Below are 21,434 nucleotides of genomic sequence, written 5' to 3' on the forward strand. Positions count from 1 at the left end.
TCAATCATAACGACATGGAAGAAGCGCATGTGCAAACCTGTACCCATCTATGCTAGGGAAGGCAGTCAGACCGACTGACGTTTCTGTGCCATTAACTTGTATTACGTACAGATTTATGTTGCCACTCAACCTCATCGCTTATTTAAGGTCTTCTGGTGAAGAGTGGCAGGACTTTAAAGCCAAGTGTCATGTAGCCTTGTTAGCCAGCCATGCGTGTCAAAGACTGTCGAGCGAGACCAAGTGTAATATTATTGTATGGTTTGAATTTTGAACTTGATTCAGTATTGGCATTGTCACACATCAGCCACCTACTGCTACTCGCCTTGCCGCAGACCCTTATTCTTCGGTAATACTCTATCGCAAACTGATTGCAAGCAATTGGAATCCATGATTGTGTGGACATGTCCTGTTGTTGATGCCTGTGGATGCTGGTCTGAAAGGGCTTGATGACTGATCTAAGAATGGCAAACAAGTCTAAATGTAATATCAATACTGTATATAGCAAAGTGATTGCAGCAATTGCTGTACTTAAAAATGACATGATTGTCTGGACATGTCTTGGCTGTAAATCCTTGTTGTCTCTGCCTATAAGGTCCTACTCCAGTTTTGAAGTTTCCCCTAGGTCCAGGATCAGCTTTCCCCCCAATCCAAACATTAACTATTAGTGGGGAAACTACCAAACTGACCCAATACCAGCGTCTAGAGGCAACTTCACCATACTCCATAAGGTTCTAGTCTACAAGAGTCTGGTTCCCTGGTGGGGTTAACGGCAGGACATGCATCTGCCCCCATGCGACTGCTCCCCTCCTCTAATCCTGGATCTAATAAAACCGGATTAACCCCAGGGCTTATGCAGTAACTCCTCAAAACGGAGAGGAAGAGAGAGGGAGGCACAGAGAGAGGGAGAGGAAATGGGAGAGAGGGAGGCACAGGGAGAGGGAGAGGAAATGGGAGAGAGGGAGGCACAGGGAGAGGGAGAGGAAATGGGAGAGAGCGAGAAGGAAAGAGAACCACAGAAAAAGAAAAGTGAGGCATAAAGGAAGAAATAAGGAGACGAAGAAGATGATGACGAAGAGATGAGCGAAGGGAGGGGGGAGATTGAGAGAATATTTAATTCCATTTTCAAAAGACATACTGTGTGTCTGACCACGCACGGCTGATATGGCCGCTCAGCATAGATATTCTGATGCCTTTTTGTTGTTTGGGATTGATCTTCAGGAAGTGTTAGGAATGATCAATTCAGCCATATTTCAGATACAGTATATCAATGATAACAACAGCCTGAAGCGGTCAATGGATGCAAACAGCACACCAACAACACCGCACGTTTCAGGGCATTAGTTTGATCAAGGCGAGGCGCAGACTAATCTTGATTGTTGAGCGTCTGTTTCCGGACACAGATTCTATCTAGTCGTCGACTAAAAACCATGCTCAATGGAGAATCTCCATCGAAAATGATTTGTTGTTTGTGATGCGAGGGCATTTCTAGATCGGTGATTCTGTGCAGTCCGACTGCAATGTAGCCTCAAACACATGCGTTATCTCACGCCACAGGTCACAAACTGAATCTAGGTAAACACAAAACCTCTCACACTGAACTCGTCTAATCTATTACCAGATCATTGGCTCCCACACAACAGTACTGAAGGGTGTTACTGTATTTGATTGAGTGATCGCTAGCGGTTGTGAGGGAGGGTAATGATCTGTAGCAAAAACCATTAGCTCTTTTAAGAGATGGCGGGATTGCGAAGAGATGGGCGAGCAAGTAGCCGTGGGACGCGCCCGGTGTCCTTGTCACAAGACGCCGCCACTTCCGTGGTTACACGTTCCGCATGTTCCCTGTCATCTTCCGTGTACGTCCCCAAGGTAAAATCACTCTGGCTGTTTGCAATTATTTATCTAGAAAAGGCGTGGCCGGGCTGCTAGCGACGTACCCAGGATAGGTTAGTTCAGTGGCACTAAGATTAAAGGAAAAAGGATGGAGAAACAAGATAATTGATTCATATGAAATGCGCCTTTTCCCCATTGTGACCTTAATACGATTTTGGTCATGGTTGTCACAGAGTCATTAGAAGTCTGCCTGTCTGAGTGTACTAAGTGTATACTGGCTCAGCCAAGCAATCTTCTCAAAGCAGAATGGTTATGAATATATCCTCTCCAAATCAAACTACTCACATTTCACGGGTTGAAATGCATTTGGACAGTTCAAAGAGAGTATCAGAGAGAAATGCCACTTGAACAACGTTTAGCCAAGAGACGGTCGTGGATATGGTCTACACAACCTGTTGGTATACTAGGGGAAGAAGGTCCACGGGCCGTATGACCTTCCGGCACAGTGAAGTGAATGTAAAATGGCTTCCAGGCCAAACAGAGTCTCTGCTGTACTAGAGTAGATATAGTCAATGTCTATTTTCATATTTGGCCAAGGGCAGAAACAGCAATATCTTTCCTGCCATCTGCTGATGCATAGGTCGTATAAAATTATCCAAGAAATAGATACCTACTTGCTATTCCTGTAAATATACAGAATAAACATTTTGTCGATGGCTGTGATGATGATGACGGCAATTAGGGTTAATTTATCTTTTGTTTGGTCATCACCACTCACCGACTTTGATGTGTACTATTCAACAGGTTTGGACACGCCTCTAACCGCACTTCCAAGTGTTGGCAGCCAATAGCATTTCACCACGCAATGGATCTAACCGGCTAAGCTACCCTATCAAATCAAATAAGCTGCATGGTCATCCTATCCATCCATATGAGGAAACTGACGTTGATATTTTCAAACAGAATACGTTGCTTTTTATACATGTTCACATCTAGGCATTTAGCTGAATTTCAGCAGTATGGACAACCTAAATAAACTTCTCCTGAACTCTTCCGTTTGTGAAGATATGGTGTTTCAAACATCATATGTGACACGTATGAATATAATCTACCTCTCAAACCTCCCAACTTCAAAACAGTCTTAATTCAACTACTTGTGTCACATATCAAGCGCTGTGTCACACCATATCTACATATTTGACATACATGTTGTCACGCCTGCCTCCGCTCTCCCTCTCTGGCGGTCGAGGGCTGTCCTGTTTGTTCCCTGTGTCTGCATTAATGTTATGTGTTCACGTCCAGACGCTGTACTGTCCCATGTCCGTCGCCATTAAATGTTCACTCTCTGTACCTGCTTCTTGTCTCTACCAGCGTCGACCCTTACACATGTACATATGGCTGCGTTCATACAGGCAGCACAATTCTGATATTTTTACCAATCACAGATCTTTTCACATCAGGTCTTTTTCCGAGCTGATCTGATTGGTCCAAAGACCAATTAGTGAACACAAGATCAGAATAGGAGCCTATTGGACCTCAAAATTCACATCACCATACTTAAATGTCTAAAGAACGCCAATTCCTTATTCAAGGCATACAGCTATCTGCAAATACTAAAAGGCCTGACTGACACTAAGCCTCGCTAGCCCTGCCCACGTAAATGACAGCTGTATAGGTGTGCATTTCAATAATTAACGCTTCCCAATGGCGGTGAGGTGGCTGAATGGTATCATTAGAAGCTAATAGAGATTCATGGTTGAACGGAGGCCATTTTGGTTATATTTCGCCCCCTTTCCTCTCCTCCCCTCCTCCTCTTCCTGTGCTCTGAACCTAGGAGGGAGGGCACGGTGACTATTCCATTTCTTAATTAATGACAGAAATTAGATGCTTTCAATAGCATGTGGGAGGTCACGGGTACAATTTTGCCCTATTTTTTTCTCTCTCCCTCCATCCATCCATCCATCCTTCATCCCTCTCTCTTAACCTCTTGCTCAGTCTATTCCTTTTCCTTCCCTCTTTCTCCATGCCCCCTGTCCCTCTCGTATTCTCCCCCGCTTCTCTCCTCCTCTGTCCTCCATTTTTCTCGCTCCCTCCCGCCGACACTCCTATCCTCTTTCTCTCCTTTCCCCCTCGGTCGCTCTCCCACCCTGGGAGTGGTAGCTGTGCTCTTTCATAACCTTGACGATGCAGGAACCCGCCAGTGTGTGTGTGTGTATGTATATGTTCAGTATGTGTGTGTGTGTGTGTGTGTGTGTGTGTGTGTGTGTGTGTGTGTGTGTGTGTGTGTGTGCGCGTTTGCGTGTGAGAAAGGTGCAAGGACTTGGCGCACGGTCAATCAGTCATGCACCGGGGAGAGGCAGCCGACAGACCGATACAGGGGAAAACACAAGCAAGAGAAGAAAAAAAACATGAAATACATTTTCAGGAACATGAACCGGAATTGGAGCAGAAGTAACTTAATTGCACTTCCTAAAGATGCCTTGATTCCAGAGACCTTGATATTTCAGAAAGGGCAGCAAGAGAAAGCATGCAGAGATGACATAAGGAGAAAGCTTTTAGTCTGGTGGTAAAGAGGGTTTGGTGAAAGACCACAGAAGAAAGAGGGTGCTTCATTACATGAGTCACAATGTCGGAACTTTGATTAGCAGGGCAATATCACAAAGAGAGACTCTAAAGAGGCCAATCTCCAATTAGAGTGATAGCCATGGCACCGAGCCGCCCTTGTGCTTTGGTTTCTCTTTTCTCTGAACTTAGAACCCGTTTCAAAAAGTGTTTGTGTGTGTGTTAATGCCTGGATCGGCTTTTTGTGTTTGTGTTTGTGTGTGCGCATGAAGGACAAAAAGAGAACACCCAGAACGAGAACCTGATAGATTACACCAGGCCCACATGGCTATTACGGGGGGGAAAGCATTCACGCCGACATTCATCCACATTGGTAATCGCACCCTTCCTGGGCAATTACTGACCCACTCTACTGGAAAAATGCAGGAAAATACAAGCATTAATGTCTATTTCCAGAAGTGTGTTGCCTCTCCATGTATCTCCTATGATAATCTAGCTTCACTCTGTATTCTTCTGGAAGTAAGAAGTAGGTCCATTGACCAATGTATTATTATGTATTCCTCTTACACTGAACAAAAATATAAAACCCAACATGTAAAGCGTTGGTCCCATGTTCCATGAGCTGAAATTAAAGATCCCAGAAATGCCCCCTACGCACAAACATAATATTTTTCTCAAATTTGTTTACATCCCTGTTAGTGAGCATTTATCCTTTGCCAAGATAATCCATCCACCTGACAGGCGTGGCATAAAGAAGGTGATTAAAAAGTATGATCATTAAACAGGTGCACCTTGTGCTGGGGCAATAAAAGGCTGCTCTAAAATGCACCGTTTTTGCACATAACAATGCCACATAACAAGTTTTGTGGGTGCATGCAATTGGCATGCTGACTGCAGAAATGTATCCAGAGAATTGAATGTTCTCTACCATAAGCCACCTCCAAAGTTGTTTTACAAAATTCTGCAGTAGATACAACCAGCCTCACAACCGCAGACCACATGTAACCACGCCAGCCCAGGACCTCCATATCTGGCTTCTTCGCCTGCGGGATCATCTGAGACCAGCCATCCGGACAGCTGATGAAACTGTGGGTCATTTTCCCAATGAAGTAACCGACTGGAGAAGTGTGCGCTTCACAGATTAATCGTGGCTTCAACTGTACTGGGCAGATGTCAGACAGCGTTTCTGGCGTCATGTGGGCGTTTGGTTTGCTGATGTCAACGTTGTGAACAGAGTGCCACATTCTGTCAGTGGGGTTATGGTATGGGCAGGTATAAGCTACGGACAACAAACACAATTGCATTTTATCAATGGCAATTTGAATGCACAGAGATACCTTGATGAGATCCTGAGGCCCATTGTCGTGCCATTCATCCGCCGCTAATCACATCATGTTTCAGCATGATAACGCACAGCCCCATGGCGCAAGGATCTGTACACAATTCCTGGAAGCTGAAAGTGTTCCAGTTCCCGCCAATATCCAGCAACTTCACACAGCCATTAAAGAGGAGTGGGACAACATTGCTTGCGTAGGCCACAATCAACATCCTATTCAACTCTACACGAAGGAGATGGCAAATGGTGGTCACACCAGACACTGACTGGTTTTCTGATCCACACCCCTACCTTTTTTTAAGGTATCTGTGACCAACAGATGCATATCTCTATTCCCAGTCATGTGAAATCCATAGATTAGGGCCTAATGAATGTATTTCAATTATCTGATTTCCTTCTCTGAACTGTAGCTCAGTAAAATCATTGACATTTTTGCATGTTGCGTTTATATTTTTGTTCAGTGTAGTAAGTAGCCTTTGCCTGCTCACAGTTGGTTAAAATCACCTGGCCCACACCAGATGTCATCAGTGTCTCTAGATCGGGAAAACATATCTATTTTTTTGCAGACAAAACCTAGAAACCCTGCGTCTTTACATAGCGCTGGAGATAATGAATTTGATGTTGAAATAGAGTGAATGTTGCCTTTAATCAATCCGTGACAAAACACAATATGACTGTGGATGTGAGGGCCTACCAGTTAAAACCATGGACATACAATCAGTTTCCAGATCAGTGTTAAAACCAATGACTGTGGATGTGGGGGCCTACCAGTTAAAACCATGGACATACAATCAGTTTCCAGATCAGTGTTAAAACCAATGACTGTGGATGTGGGGGCCTACCAGTTAAAACCATGGACATACAATCAGTTTCCAGATCAGTGTTAAAACCAATGACTGTGGATGTGGGGGCCTACCAGTTAAAACCATGGACATACAATCAGTTTCCAGATCAGTGTTAAAACCAATGACTGTGGATGTGGGGGCCTACCAGTTAAAACCATGGACATACAATCAGTTTCCAGATCAGTGTTAAAACCAATGGCTGTGGATGTGGGGGCCTACCAGTTAAAACTATGGACATACAATCAGTTTCCAGATCAGTGTTAAAACCAATGACTGTGGATGTGGGGGCCTACCAGTTAAAACCATGGACATACAATCAGTTTCCAGATCAGTGTTAAAACCAAACGACTGTGATATTCGAGATACAGGTCATGGATTTGTCTTCCCTCTCACATTTGCACACACACTGTGTGAGATCAGAAGCCATCATCATAAGCCTTTCCCAGTTACAGGGTGATCAGCTGTCACTAAACGATGTGACAGCACTGCAATCTCCCTTCACACATGAGGAGACATAGACCTAGTCATTCAGGTGAGGGGAGACTCTCCGTCAGTGAGTAGGATAGACGAGCACATTAGGTCAATCAAGTAGGACGAGAGAAAGAGTGAGTGGCGAATTTGTACCTGGTGTGTGAATGCACAAAAAACACAACTAATGGCTAATGGCTGACTGACTGAGCCAGTTATATGTATACAATCGGCGTGATCATCTTTGATGTGATACAGATAAATACAGCAATCCAATTCTAGCAGCATCATAGGCTAGATGTTGATGCTATTAGTGACTGTGTGAATGACAAACGGCCACACCGGCACAGACAAAGTATTTTCCTCTTAAGCATCTAGATTCAAACTTATATCCTCGCTAATTTTTAATTCATATATCATACATTTTCATAACAATAACAAATCCAATTTGAATCAACCTCAGCAAGCACAATGGAGTATGACAAAGCGTCTTGTCAGCCAAACAGTCACACAGGTGCTGTTTACTAAAGGCGCGACTGTGGCGGTGCCCATAATGACAACATTGAGCAGGGGCGGAATTGTAAAAAGACACCCACGCGCCGAGGCCGCATTGATTTCACAGTTTTCATCTGCCTTCCAGCTTTGGTCAATGCCGACCGATGGGCGATGACTGCGGCAGGTGCTGAGCGTTGTGCCAAAAGAATCCGACGCTTGATTCGATTAGGCCGCCGAACCTGTTGCTGCTTATTAACGACTGATTGCTTGTCCATGCGGAATGAATTATAAGCAAATTAAGGCCAGGCACCACACCTTAAAAAGATCCTTCTTTTCCCTTAATCACATCACAATCAACTTTTGCCAGATGAATGTAGATGCAAATATAACTTTTTTCAGAGATATTGTATTAAAATATGCAAATGGGAAATGTACAGTGCCTTGCGAAAGTATTCGGCCCCCTTGAACTTTGCGACCTTTTGCCACATTTCAGTCTTCAAACATAAAGATATAAAACTGTATTTTTTGTGAGGAATCAACAACAAGTGGGACACAATCATGAAGTGGAACGACATTTATTGGATATTTCAAACTTTTTTAACAAATCAAAAACTGAAAAATTGGGCGTGCAAAATTATTCAGCCCCTTTACTTTCAGTGCAGCAAACTCTCTCCAGAAGTTCAGTGAGGATCTCTGAATGATCCAATGTTGACCTAAATGACTAATGATGATAAATACAATCCACCTGTGTGTAATCAAGTCTCCGTATAAATGCACCTGCACTGTGATAGTCTCAGAGGTCCGTTAAAAGCGCAGAGAGCATCATGAAGAACAAGGAACACACCAGGCAGGTCCGAGATACTGTTGTGAAGAAGTTTAAAGCCGGATTTGGATACAAAAAGATTTCCCAAGCTTTAAACATCCCAAGGAGCACTGTGCAAGCGATAATATTGAAATGGAAGGAGTATCAGACCACTGAAAATCTACCAAGACCTGGCCGTCCATCTAAACTTTCAGCTCATACAAGGAGAAGACTGATCAGAGATGCAGCCAAGAGGCCCATGATCACTCTGGATGAACTGCAGAGATCTACTGCTGAGGTGGGAGACGCTGTCCATAGGACAACAATCAGTCGTATATTGCACAAATCTGGCCTTTATGGAATAGTGGCAAGAAGAAAGCCATTTCTTAAAGATATCCATAAAAAGTGTCGTTTAAAGTTTGTCACAAGCCACCTGGGAGACACACTAAACATTTGGAAGAAGGTGCTCTGGTCAGATGAAACCAAAATTGAACTTTTTGGCAACAATGCAAAACGTTATGTTTGGCGTAAAAGCAACACAGCTGAACACACCATCCCCACTGTCAAACATGGTGGTGGCAGCATCATGGTTTGGGCCTGCTTTTCTTCAGCAGGGACAGGGAAGATGGTTAAAATTGATGGGAAGATAGATGGAGCCAAATACAGGAACATTCTGGAAGAAAACCTGATGGAGTCTGCAAAAGACCTGAGACTGGGACGGAGATTTGTCTTCCAACAAGACAATGATCCAAAACATAAAGCAAAATCTACAATGGAATGGTTCAAAAATAAACATATCCAGGTGTTAGAATGGCCAAGTCAAAGTCCAGACCTGAATCCAATCGAGAATCTGTGGAAAGAACTGAAAACTGCTGTTCACAAATGCTCTCCATCCAACCTCACTGAGCTCGAGCTGTTTTGCAAGGAGGAATGGGAAAAAATTTCAGTCTCTCGATGTGCAAAACTGATAGAGACATACCCCAAGCGACTTACAGCTGTAATCGCAGCAAAAGGTGGCGCTACAAAGTATTAACTTAAGGGGGCTGAATAATTTTGCACACCCAATTTTTCAGTTTTTGATTTGTTAAAAAAGTTTGAAATATCCAATAAATGTCGTTCCACTTCATGATTGTGTCCCACTTGTTGTTGATTCTTCACAAAAAATACAGTTTTATATCTTTATGTTTGAAGCCTGAAATGTGGCAAAAGGTCGCAAAGTTCAAGGGGGCCGAATACTTTCGCAAGGCACTGTATGTGTGGAGTCTTGCTTTTTAGTTTTTTTAATCCTAATATTGTTGGACGAAATACCATGAAACAAAAAAATTGCTAAGTAGAAGCAAAAATGTCATTTCAGCCTGACCGGGTGTGCCAGGCCTTAGACATATAGCTGCGGATATCCTTATTTGAGATGAATCAAGCCTTGAATTACACATCTTGGCTTAGCTAGCACACACAGGCTGTTTTGGGGGCTGGCATTGTGGGGGTTGTACATTGTCTTTATTACTGTGGAAGAACAGGGAAGCTCTGGAGATTGTTTAGCTATGGACATTCTCCCTCTCTCTCCGGCTCGCTCTCACAGATGTATCCATTTTGCATTTTGGAGCAGAAACAAAAAACTTCCTTAAAGTGAGTGCTATAATTACACTGTTCTCGTGTCAGGATTTATTTTCCAAAATCAAGGTCAGTACATTCGCCATGGTAACAGCACACAATTAGAGATGTAATTAGTCATAATAGGGAAAGAGAGAGGAAAGGGAGGTAGAGGTTGGGAGAGGCCATGCCAGGACGAAACACTGGTGGTGGTTGGTGAAACATTCCACAAGGGACATAGGCCATTTCACCCGGGGATGTGTTTTCTTTCATGACCCTGCAGGGGTCTCGGGAGCTCTCTGTTATGAGTAATGGGTGATTCATTAAAGCTGGGAAAGAGTGGGGGCAGAGGGTACTGTGAAACAGTGTTGACCTCTAAAGAAATACAACCTCTGAGGTCGGAACCTGGCCGTTGAAAGGAGTGCGTTACAGAGCCAGGTTGAGGGGACGGGGACGGACGAGACAGGCATCTTTCTGAATCAATTTGTAGGAATCCTCTTAAAATGCATCCTTCATTCCTAACTTCCTTCGAGGTAACCACCGATTTGACATGATGAGATTGGTGGAAGCAATGCAGTGACAAGCTTTCACTGAACAATCCATCCACGTTACATCAGTGATTATTTCAGGGATGAAGGAAGAGAGTCAAGGTTTGAAGGCGGACCCGGCGAGAGACGTTGACATATCGGCCATCTGATCCCTGTCTTGCTTATGTCATCCTCACAACGGGTGCATCACTCATTCCAAAGGGTAGCCGTGGTAATCCTCAGAGTGTATGGCAGAGCACGTCTAAACACTAGGAGTACATTGGACAAACACCAGTCCATGCTGACACGAACGCAAAGATGGCTTTTTTTTATACTAATTTACCCACAAGGATGGATCCATGACACACATAGGCTCAGGGGCAGCATGGTTGCCTCAATGCTGCTGCGTTCTTGTTGTATTGTATTGGACCAAATAGAAAAAGGAAGCTAGTGATTATTCCAAAATGACAGGCTGAGTAAGAGCTTGGTCTGCATTGCCCCACATCATAGGAAAACACTGGTGTGGCTGGCTCCCAGAATATCCGCCATTGCATTTCCATTACGATTCATGGCTCGAATCGAATCACCAATTAATAAAATCAATATCATATCGCATCAGCGTGAAGCTCTCTGCAGCGTATCATTCCCTATTATTACAGGTGTGGGTCTGATGGAGCCATTCTCCTCTGCTGATGGAAGATGGAGAGAGGAGCTGTAACTTATACTGACAGTGCCTGCTTTCAGCACCGGAATACTGATGAAAACGTCCTGCACAGGAAGAGAGAGAGATTGAGGGATATAGATATAGGCAGAGAGAGAGGGTGAAAGAGAGTGATGGGGGGGAGGGGGGGGTAGAAAGAGAGAGAGAGGATAAAGAAAAAATACTACGCGCTTAATATGAGTTGTCAATAAGACAGCGGTGGAAACAACCAGGTATGGTTATTTGGCTCAATGAACCAAGCTAAATATGTCAAATATGGTGCATATTCTCAATAAGATGAGAACGATTTGTTAATATAGCAAATATAGATTAAAGCACCTCAAAATGAAATGATAAGATCTGATGTGTGACATTTGTTTCATTTGATGCCAAGCAAGCAGCAATCCATTCTTCAAAGGCAACAAGCTGGATGGAAGCAAATATAATTGACTTTAAACGTCACTTCAAGTTCATTCCAAATTACAGTAGTTAATAAATCCCATTTGGTTAGACACCTTCGGTTCCACAGTAAACGACTTTCTCTTTTCGAGGTTCAGCGAATAACAATGTGGGACGTCACACGATAATGTCTGTGCACTTCCTGTGACCTCATCCTCTCTTCCTGTTCGTCTGTTTACTCCCGTCTGCACGCTGAGTATTCTATTCAAACCTCAAACAATTTCCATTTCCAATTCAGTCATGGATACCTTTGGGGTTCTTAGGCCATGCTATGATGCCACCGTGGCTGAAAGGCATGCTGTTTTTTAGGTTTTGAAGGTTCAGGCCTAGGTCTCTCATCTCTTAAAGGAAGTGTGCGTGAAAAATGGACTGGCTAGAATCTAAGCGAACACAACTGCATTTTGAATCAAGCTAAACTGCCTTTGATGCTAATGCTCTAACTTGACAGTTGGTAATAGCTCTAACAGAAGCGTGAATAGTTAGAGCAGAAGGTGAACACTCAGAAAATAATCGGTTGATGATGCAATATTTTCGTTTAGGTGTGTGAGCAAATTGATTAACCAATTCCAGAGCATCTGGTTTTGTTTCATCATCAATTAGGGCTAGCTTTGTGGTTTTATATTTACAATGACCTCTACTGACAGAAATCAGTCAGTCTTGTCAGTTTTCTGAAAACGCTGTCAAGAATTTGTGGAAGATGAATGACATCAACATCAAAATGTCAATACTGATTTCCTTATGGATGATAGCTCTTTGGTAATACATTGAAGACTAATTCTACATTAAATCTGAATCTACCTTGAATCCAACGTCTCACTTTAACATCAAACCCCCAAAGCAATCAATACCGTCAACATCAGAAATCCACTAACAGATATTTATTATAAGCCCAACATGGCCGGTGCTAGAATATCATTGACACTGTTATTCATACGTGAACATTTTAAATGATGAGTTGGATAGAAGAGAAATAGATCTGACATTCAAACAGACATATGAGACAAAGTACCTTGGTTTTGAATGAAGGTAACCATATTGTCCTGCGTAACATTCATTTTCCACGTTTGCATACATTGAGAGGTACCAGAGTCAGTTAGTGACATTTTCCAGTGCCAGAGTTGCTACCGTACCTTCCTATATACTGTAGCAGCTTACTTAAAAGGGACCACATTAACTTCAACATAAAGACATGTTAAGGACACAATCATACATTTTTGTATGTGACAGAGTGAAGTGGCATTGCTGTTACATGGAATTAAGCAAGACGAAGAAGAGCATTACAATACAACATGTATCATGCACTATGTCATGGGCTTCATCCCAAATGGCACCCTATTCTCTTTATAGTGCACTACTGACCAGAGCCACATACAGTAGGTAGTGCACTATATAGGAAATAGAGTGCAATTTTGAAAGTATCCATGAACTGTTTAGAAGAACACAAGAGAATGAAGAAATACGTACTGTAGGGTACACATTCGTACTGGACCTCAAGGTACTTATAGGTTCCGGGGCAAGGGTCAGGAAATACATCTAGTCCAGCCACTACAGCACACTGGGTCCGATTATTACATCTGAAAAGGAAGGAAAAAGGTCAGCTTAAAAGGTTAAAAGGGGCAATCTGGGATTCAAACAACAACAAATCAGTCATTCTGAAAGTGTTTTTGGTCACCAGATAAGGGATGGCGATAGAGAAATGTAACACTTTATAGACAGCTATGGATGCAAGGACCAACTATCCAGGACATCAAAATGAACGTTTTAACCATGTGTTGGACCGTTACATGGGTGTGTTTGTGAATTCAGATATACTGATAATAGAACCATTACAGTCAATATCCAGAGGTACCACAATAAAACGCTGATGTTGCTATGATAAACATTTAGCGAGTGGCTAATGAACTAGAATGAATTCCCATTTCATTTTGCTGCTCAGACTGAGGAATTGATGCATTGCGGGTTCAGTGAACATTGACTGCCAAGCCGCCAACGGTAAAATCATCCATTTGGCGAGAAGAAGAAGGTTGGACTCGGGCTAAAACAATGTCTGTGTCCTAAACGACACCTTATTTCCTTTATAGTGCACTGCTTTTGACCAGAGCCCTTTGAGACCTGGTCAGAAGTCGTGCATTATGTAGTAAATAGGGTGCCATTTGGGATGCACTCATTTTCTCTGCCGTGATATGAATTTAGACCGCGTGCAGACTCATATTCAGGGCATGACGGATTGGGAGAGGACACAGTCGGCCGAGTGCAAAATCGGCTCAGACGCGAAAGAGCTTTCACCTCGGCTTTCATTATTAACACAATTACTTGGCTGGCAGTGTCTTAAGTCTGCCATTTTACTTTAGGCAGTCATCAATCAAAGCTCGATCCCACCACACTTACTGCACGACATTAACTATCACATGCTTAAACGAGTGTATCGATTGATCTGAATAAATCATCTGTGCACATCAGTAGACCAACAGGAGGCAAAGGTCAATGTCACCACTAGAGGAGTTGGTGGTCACATGCCCCCGGCACGTGAACCTCAGCTTCATGTAAAAATCCATAAAATCATACAACCAAATTGGCACATTTACTTTTTCTCTTCTTTCTATCTTCTTAATATATTTTTTGAGGGGACAGATCAGCTTTAATAGTGCAGATAGATTGTGGCTTCCGTCAATGAAATTGTCTGCATCCCCCATATATATTTTTTGTATACATACAGTACCAAAAGTTTGGACACACCTACTCATTGAAGGGTTTTTCTTTATTTTATTTTTTTTCAACATTGTAGAATAATAGTGAAGACATCAAGACTATGAAATAAAACATACGGAATCATGTAGTAACCAAAAAAGTGTTAAACAAATCAAAATACATTTTATATTTTATACGGCTGGTAGGTATACAGAAGAGAGCCCTTTTTGTTAAAGTACCAAGTCCTTATTATGTCAAGAACAATTCAAATAAGCAAAGAAAAACGACAGTCCATTACTTTAAGACATGAAGATCAGTCAATCTGGAAAATTTTAAGAACTGCAGTCGCAAAATCCATGAGGATCAGTTCATTAGCGTTAACTAAATCAGTGATTTATTTAGAATTCAAGGCACACTTAACAAGCTTGGCTACCACAGCATTCTGCAGTGATAGGCCATCCAATTTGTTTTGCGCTTAGTGAGACTATCATTTGTTTTTCAACAGGACAATGACCCAACACACCTCCAGGCTGTGTAAGGGCTATTTGACCAAGAAGGAGAGTGATGGAGTGCTGCATCAGATTACCTGGCCTCCACAATCACCCTACCACAACCCAATTGAGATGGTTTGGGATGAGTTGAACTGCAGAGTGAAGGAAAATCAGCCAACAAGTGCCTGGCATATGTGGGAACTCCTTCAAGACTGTTGCAAAAACATTCCAGGTGAAGCTGGTTGAGAAGATGCCAAGAGTGTGCAAAGCTGTCATCAAGCAAAGGGTGGCTACTTTGAAGAATCTCAAATATAAAATATATTTTGATTTGTTAAATACTTTTTTGGTTACTACATGATTCCATATGTTTTATTTCATAGTTTTGATGTCTTCACTATTATTCTACAATGTAGAAAAAAGTTAAAAATAAAGAAAAACCCTTGAATGAGTAGGTGTGTCCAAACTTTTGACTGGCACTGTATATAACATTCTATTGGTTGCAAGAATTGGTATACATTTTTATTTATCCCAATTTCTTTTAACACATTTTGGTTAATAACAGACAAGTTCCCTACTTTTCCCCCCTTCCACTTGCGGTAATGCTGCTATGAGTTGGTTGTAATTTTGAGTAGAGGAGACATTTCCATATATTTTTCCACCAGTCCTACTTACCATATTATTTACAAAGTGTATACAGGTCTTCCTACTTACAAAGCATGTAGAGGTCTGTCATTTTTTATCATAGGTACACTTCAACTGTGGGAGACGGAATCTAAAACAAAAATCCAGAAAATCACATTGTATGATTTTTAAGTAATTCATTTGCATTTCATTGCATGACATAAGTGTTTGATCTACTACCAAACAGTAAGAATTCCAGCTCTCACAGACCTGTTAATTTTTCATTAAGAAACCCTCCTGTTCTCCACTCATTACCTGTATTAACTGCACTTGTTTGAACTCGTTACCTGTATAAAAGACACCTGTCCACACACTCAATCAGACAGACTCCAACCTCTCCACAATGGCCAAGATCAGAGAGGTGTGTAAGAACATCAGGGATAAAATTGTAGACCTGCACAAGGCTGGGATGGGCTACAGGACAATAGGCAAGCAGCTTGGTGAGAAGGCAACAACTGTTGGCGCAATTATTAGAAAATGGAAGAAGTTCAAGATGACGGTCAATCACCCAATGATCACGAGGAAGGTGAGGGATCAGCCCAGAACTACACGGCAATACCTGGTCAATGACCTGAAGAGAGCTGGGACCACAGTCTCAAAGAAAACCATTAGTAACACACTACGCCGTCATGGATTAAAATCCTGCAGCACACGCAAGGTCCCCCTGCTCAAGCCAGCGCATGTCCAGGCCCGTCTGAAGTTTGCCAATGACCATCTGGATGATCCTGAGGAGGAATGGGAGAAGGTCATGTGGTCTGATGAGACAAAAATAGAGCTTTTTGGTCTAAACTCCACTCGCCGTGTTTGGAGGAAGAAGAAGGATGAGTACAACCCCAAGAACACCATCCCAACCGTGAAGCATGGAGGTGGAAACATCATTCTTTGGGGATGCTTTTCTGCAAAGGGGACAAGACGACTGCACCGTATTGAGGGGAGGATGGATGGGGCCATGTATCGCGAGATCTTGGCCAACAACCTCCTTCCCTCAGTAAGAGCATTGAAGATGGGTCGTGGCTGGGTCTTCCAGCATGAAAATGACCCGAAACACACAGCCAGGGCAACTAAGGAGTGGCTCCGTAGAAGCATCTCAAGGTCCTGGAGTGGCCAAGCCAGTCTCCAGACTTGAACCCAATAGAAAATCTTTGGAGGGAGCTGAAAGTCTGTATTGCCCAGCGACAGCCCCAAAACCCCGGTCTGTATGGAGGAGTGGGCCAAAACCCTGCCTCAAAACCTGGTCAAGAACTACAGGAAACATATGATCTCTGTATTTGCAAACAAAGGTTTTGTACCAAATATTAAGTTCTGCTTTTCTGATGTATCAAATACTTATGTCATGCAATAAAATGCAAATTAATTACTTAAAAATCATACAATGTGATTTTCTGGATTTTTCTGGATTCCATCTCTCACAGTTGAAGTGTACCTATGATAAAAATGACAGACCTCTACATGCTTTGTAAGTAAGAAAACCTGTAAAATCGGCAGTGTATCAAATACTTGTTCTCCTCACTGTGTATATATATATTAATTATATATATAAAATCATTTTCAACATTTTTGAAAATGTGTTGTATTATTTGCCTTTTCTGGGGGATTAAACTGAAATTGCAACCAACTTTCTGTGGCTTGTTTTAAAATAAAATGTTGGAGATGATTTCATTTTAAAATAACCAAAAGTGAGAGGTTGTAATCTGAATAAAGGGAAAATATTGAATTTCTGCCCTCCGAATTCATTTTCATTACATAAATAGTCATATTTAATTTTGTCTGGCTTGCCTTTCCAAATAAAATTTGATTTATTTTGCAAATATAATTCAAAAAACAGTTCGGTATGTGTAGGCAAGACCAAAAATAAATAGTTCAACTGGGAAATTACTAAAGAGTTAATCAAGGTGATTTTTCCCACAAATAGACAAGTATTTTCCTTTCCATGGTGGCAAGATATCTATTTTTGCTATTTTTTTCTATTAAAATGTTTTATAGTGTGATTATTTCTTTCTTAAGGGATATATGTACCAAGTATGTCCACATCACCGCCAGAACGTTTTATTGGTTAACTACACAGTAATGTAAAAGTTTTATTTGTTTTGTGATCCAATACGTAATATTGGATTTGAATATCATAATTTGGATTTGAATATCATAATTTCGTTGTAATCGAGAGAGGTTAGAACAATTATCTAGATCCACTGAGGATGTGGAGGGATCCAAATTGTGGATGTAAAAAAAAGCATGAATCCTCAGCGTACAATGACACCTTTATTTTTAAGCCCTTGATTTCTAACCCATTGATATTATTGTTGGATCAGATTTTATTAGCTAACTTTTCGATGGCCATAATAAATAGATATGCTGATAGTGGACAACCTTGTTTTACTCCTCGTGACAGTTTTATACTTTCAGAGAAGTAGCCATTATTGACTATTTTACACCTAGGATTACTATACATGACTTTAATCCACTTTATAAGAGATTTGTCCATGTAAAAAAACAGTCTGATTAGCAAGAAAAAATATCCAACAATACCTTTTTAATTCTATGCGCGATGCATTTTACTAGAATTTTTGCATCAGAACACTAAAGTGTAAGGGGCCTCCAATTTCTTTAGATGGACTGGATCTTTACCTATGTTTCAGTAATAATGAAAGCAGACCTTTTTGTTGAGCATCTGATAATCTACCAGGTTTGGAGTTCCCGGACTTAAATGCTTTAATTGCATCAAGAAGTTCCTCCTCTGTAATTTGGCACATCTACTAGCATTACCTGGATTATCTAAATTATATTTACTACCAAAACTATTATTCTATCTATTAGGTTAATCTGACAAGATCTCAAATGCATTTACAGTGCTTCTCACGAGAGCCATTCACAATATACTGTATTGACCTATGCATGTGAACCTATACTCTTGGTCATCCCTTGACAAGTGACAAATAAATCTAAAACTCCTATAACAAAATCTTCTCTGATATCTACTATGCTCACCTGGCAATATCTGGAATGTATTTTCTTCGCACGAGGAGCTGTTCGTCACAATGTAAGCCAGAGAAGGTCAAGGCGCTAGCTGACACAATGATTCATATAGCACAATTAAAGGGTTCCCTTACACCTTAATTAACATTGATTGGCCCTGGACAAATCAATCGCTCCAGTGAGGGGAGAGAGTGAAGACCGTGCCCCTTTAATGAGATATGGTCCGGAGCTCCAACACCCATCCTGGCTTTATGGGGTCATGACCCCTCGCCGTCACTCACTCACACCCCAGGTTACGGGGCGAGGGGGAAAAGAGCCTCTGTCAGACACACATCTGGAGAACTGTTTGTTCATTTGAAGAGTTAATTTCAAAGGCTGTAAACGTCACTCAAATAAATAAGGGTCAGGCTGATGAAAAGGGAAAACAATTATAGTGGCCTTCCTCATCACCGGGCAGGTTTCTCTATCCTCTCTTGGTTTACTATCAAGGAATAATTGTCGAGGGTGATGGGGTGGGAAGGTGTAAGCGATTGGATGTCAGATGGAGTTAGAAAGGCAAGGTAAATTGGACAGGCAGCTCTTCAAAACATGCACATACACACAAACACACACACACACACACACACACACACACACACAGTACATCGTCTTAAATACATTTGTCAAGAAACAGCAATCATGTAATCTCTCGTGTTTATCATGATTAAATAGATTTAAATATACATTTTTGGATATTCAAAGAGAGCTCTCTTTGTAGGAGGGTTATTTTACAAAGCCAATACCATCCTCTATAGAACATTATCTTTTTGATTAAAACATGTTGACAAACAAACAGTTCCACTCAATGCCCTGTCATATTCAGCAACTTTAATCATGGTTTGTAAAACATTTCCTCTGGGGTGGATTAAAAAATATAATACTCCATGATGTAGATTGCACACTTAATCCCGGTCTTTACATCTGTCTTGACCCATATTCCAATTCCCACAAGGCATTGTGGCACATATCATTCAGCGCACAGCCTAAAATTTAACCTCTCTATCACCCTGCATCCCAAATGGCATCCTATTACCAATTTATAGCACTACTTTTTACCAAGGCCGTATTTGGTGCACTACTTTTGACCAGGGCCAATATAGCTCTGATCAAAAGTAGTGAACCATGTATGGAATAGGGTGCAATTTGGGACAAATACCTCAGTCTCATGTCAACTGAGAACTGACTTCCTGAAGGCACATACAGTTAGGCCCTATAATACTCCAGATGAAAAATAAAATTAAACACATTAAGTGCAAATCAATAGCAGAGTGGGAAGGAATCGATGGAAGGGGCCGCATGCCGTACCACGTGGCGCTATGACTTCACAATGACCAATTAGGAGGATAATCAGGGTTTCATCAGACTCTTGGCTCAGACGCAGCCCCTTTGAACTAGCAGATTGAGCCAACAGATTCTCAGGACGTTGAATGATTCAAACATGGAAATTAATAATACGATCACATATATCCCTCAGACGCTGATCTTGGGCCAGTGTTTCATTAGGTTAGAATTGGGGAAGGGGAAGCTGATCCTAGATCAGTACCTAGGGGGAACTTCACCCTCGAGAAATGTGCGTTGGAGTGCTTCCCTTCTAGGGAAGGTTAAGAATGACATCAATGGCGTTGTGTTTAGTAAGTGTAAGAGTTAAATAGAAATACATTTGAGTGAATTGTTTTTTCTGGGTGAACAAAAATTGTGTTCAAAACATTGATTTGAGAAGCCAAGTTATAATGGCTTATGTCATGTGTATGCTGCAAACTTGGCAGACCCTTGATTACTGCAGCAGATCCTAGATTACTGCAAAAAAAAGCATCAAGGACAAAGGATAACATCATTTAGAAAAACATTCAGCATCTGCAGTAGGCATTCCAGCAAAACATGAAGTAAATAATTAACTGTTTCACTGCAGCATATTCGGCCTCCTGTTCGCTTGTCATCGCCATGGCATTTGAATAAAGACTATTTCACGTCGACAAACGAGCACCACTAACATGCGTACTCTCAGAACATAGGCAGGAAGACAAAAGATGATCATATTCAATTAAGGAGATACATTTTTTTTTTAAAAAGATGTTGACATTAACAGCCTGTTTCAGGCAAATAACCATCTGTCGACGTTAGTATTCAACGCCATCTCAGAGCTTGTTGGGGGGGAGAACCTTTGCTCGTAATTTTTCAATTTGGCCATAAACCGCCCCTACAGCAGCCCCCGGCCAAGCCGTCCCTCCCTACACTTCGCTGCCTGCTCCCTCACCATTTGTTACAGTGGCCAGATTAGGGCTCAGACAGCACAGCTGATGACAGTGGATGCGGCACAAAGCACAGAGCACCATGTAAGCACAAACCGTAAACGCTATAATCGCTGCTTGATCCCACCACTGCCACCAAAGTGACAATGAACGGGTTCAGTCATCACAGCCTCCCCCTCATCCGAACACAGACAGCACTATGGTGTCTGTCCAATACTGGGGCTGTGCAGTCCACCTCAGATGACACATTAGTCAGCATCTGAGAACTAAAACACGGGAAAGCGTCTAGCAATATCCTCCTTCAGCTGCCAATAGACTGATATACTGATTGAAATCTGGTCAAAAAGATACAGACGAGTCCAATAAACTGCTTATGACAGAACAATATTTATGGATTTCAGATAATAGTGACCCGTAGCATTAGCTGCACGGAATTGCTACATAAGCAATTTGTACAAGAATATTGTAGAAACATTTCCCAAAACAGCCAGAATATGGTGCACTGACTGCAAAGAAGTCCACCAACAGGGACTGAGTTCTTCCACAGTTCAGTATCTTTGAGGAATAAACATGTCAAAAAAGAAACAAACACTTCCATTTAACTTTTACTTATTCTGAGAAAACGATTCCCTGGTGTGTCCCCTTCATGTCTGTTTGAGTGTGCTAGCAAGGGGACAAGCATCACAGTGCTACAGTCAG

At 41.8% G+C, this 21,434-nt stretch overlaps 1 protein-coding gene across 13 annotated transcripts in view; it reads right to left on the minus strand.

The window, feature by feature from the left end:
* LOC110531730 (adhesion G protein-coupled receptor L3) overlaps positions 1 to 21,434 on the minus strand; it is a 341,603-nt gene that overhangs the window by 146,742 nt on the left and 173,427 nt on the right. For all 13 annotated transcript variants that reach the window (XM_021615077.2, XM_021615078.2, XM_021615075.2 and 10 more), the window contains one exon: positions 13,079 to 13,188. In XM_021615077.2, coding sequence (XP_021470752.2) covers positions 13,079 to 13,188 — 110 coding nt within the window. The remainder of the gene's footprint in view (positions 1 to 13,078; positions 13,189 to 21,434) is intronic.

The sequence above is a fragment of the Oncorhynchus mykiss genome, chromosome 9 (genome assembly GCF_013265735.2).
Source record: "Oncorhynchus mykiss isolate Arlee chromosome 9, USDA_OmykA_1.1, whole genome shotgun sequence".
In the NCBI taxonomy this organism is placed as follows: Eukaryota; Metazoa; Chordata; class Actinopteri; order Salmoniformes; family Salmonidae; genus Oncorhynchus; species Oncorhynchus mykiss.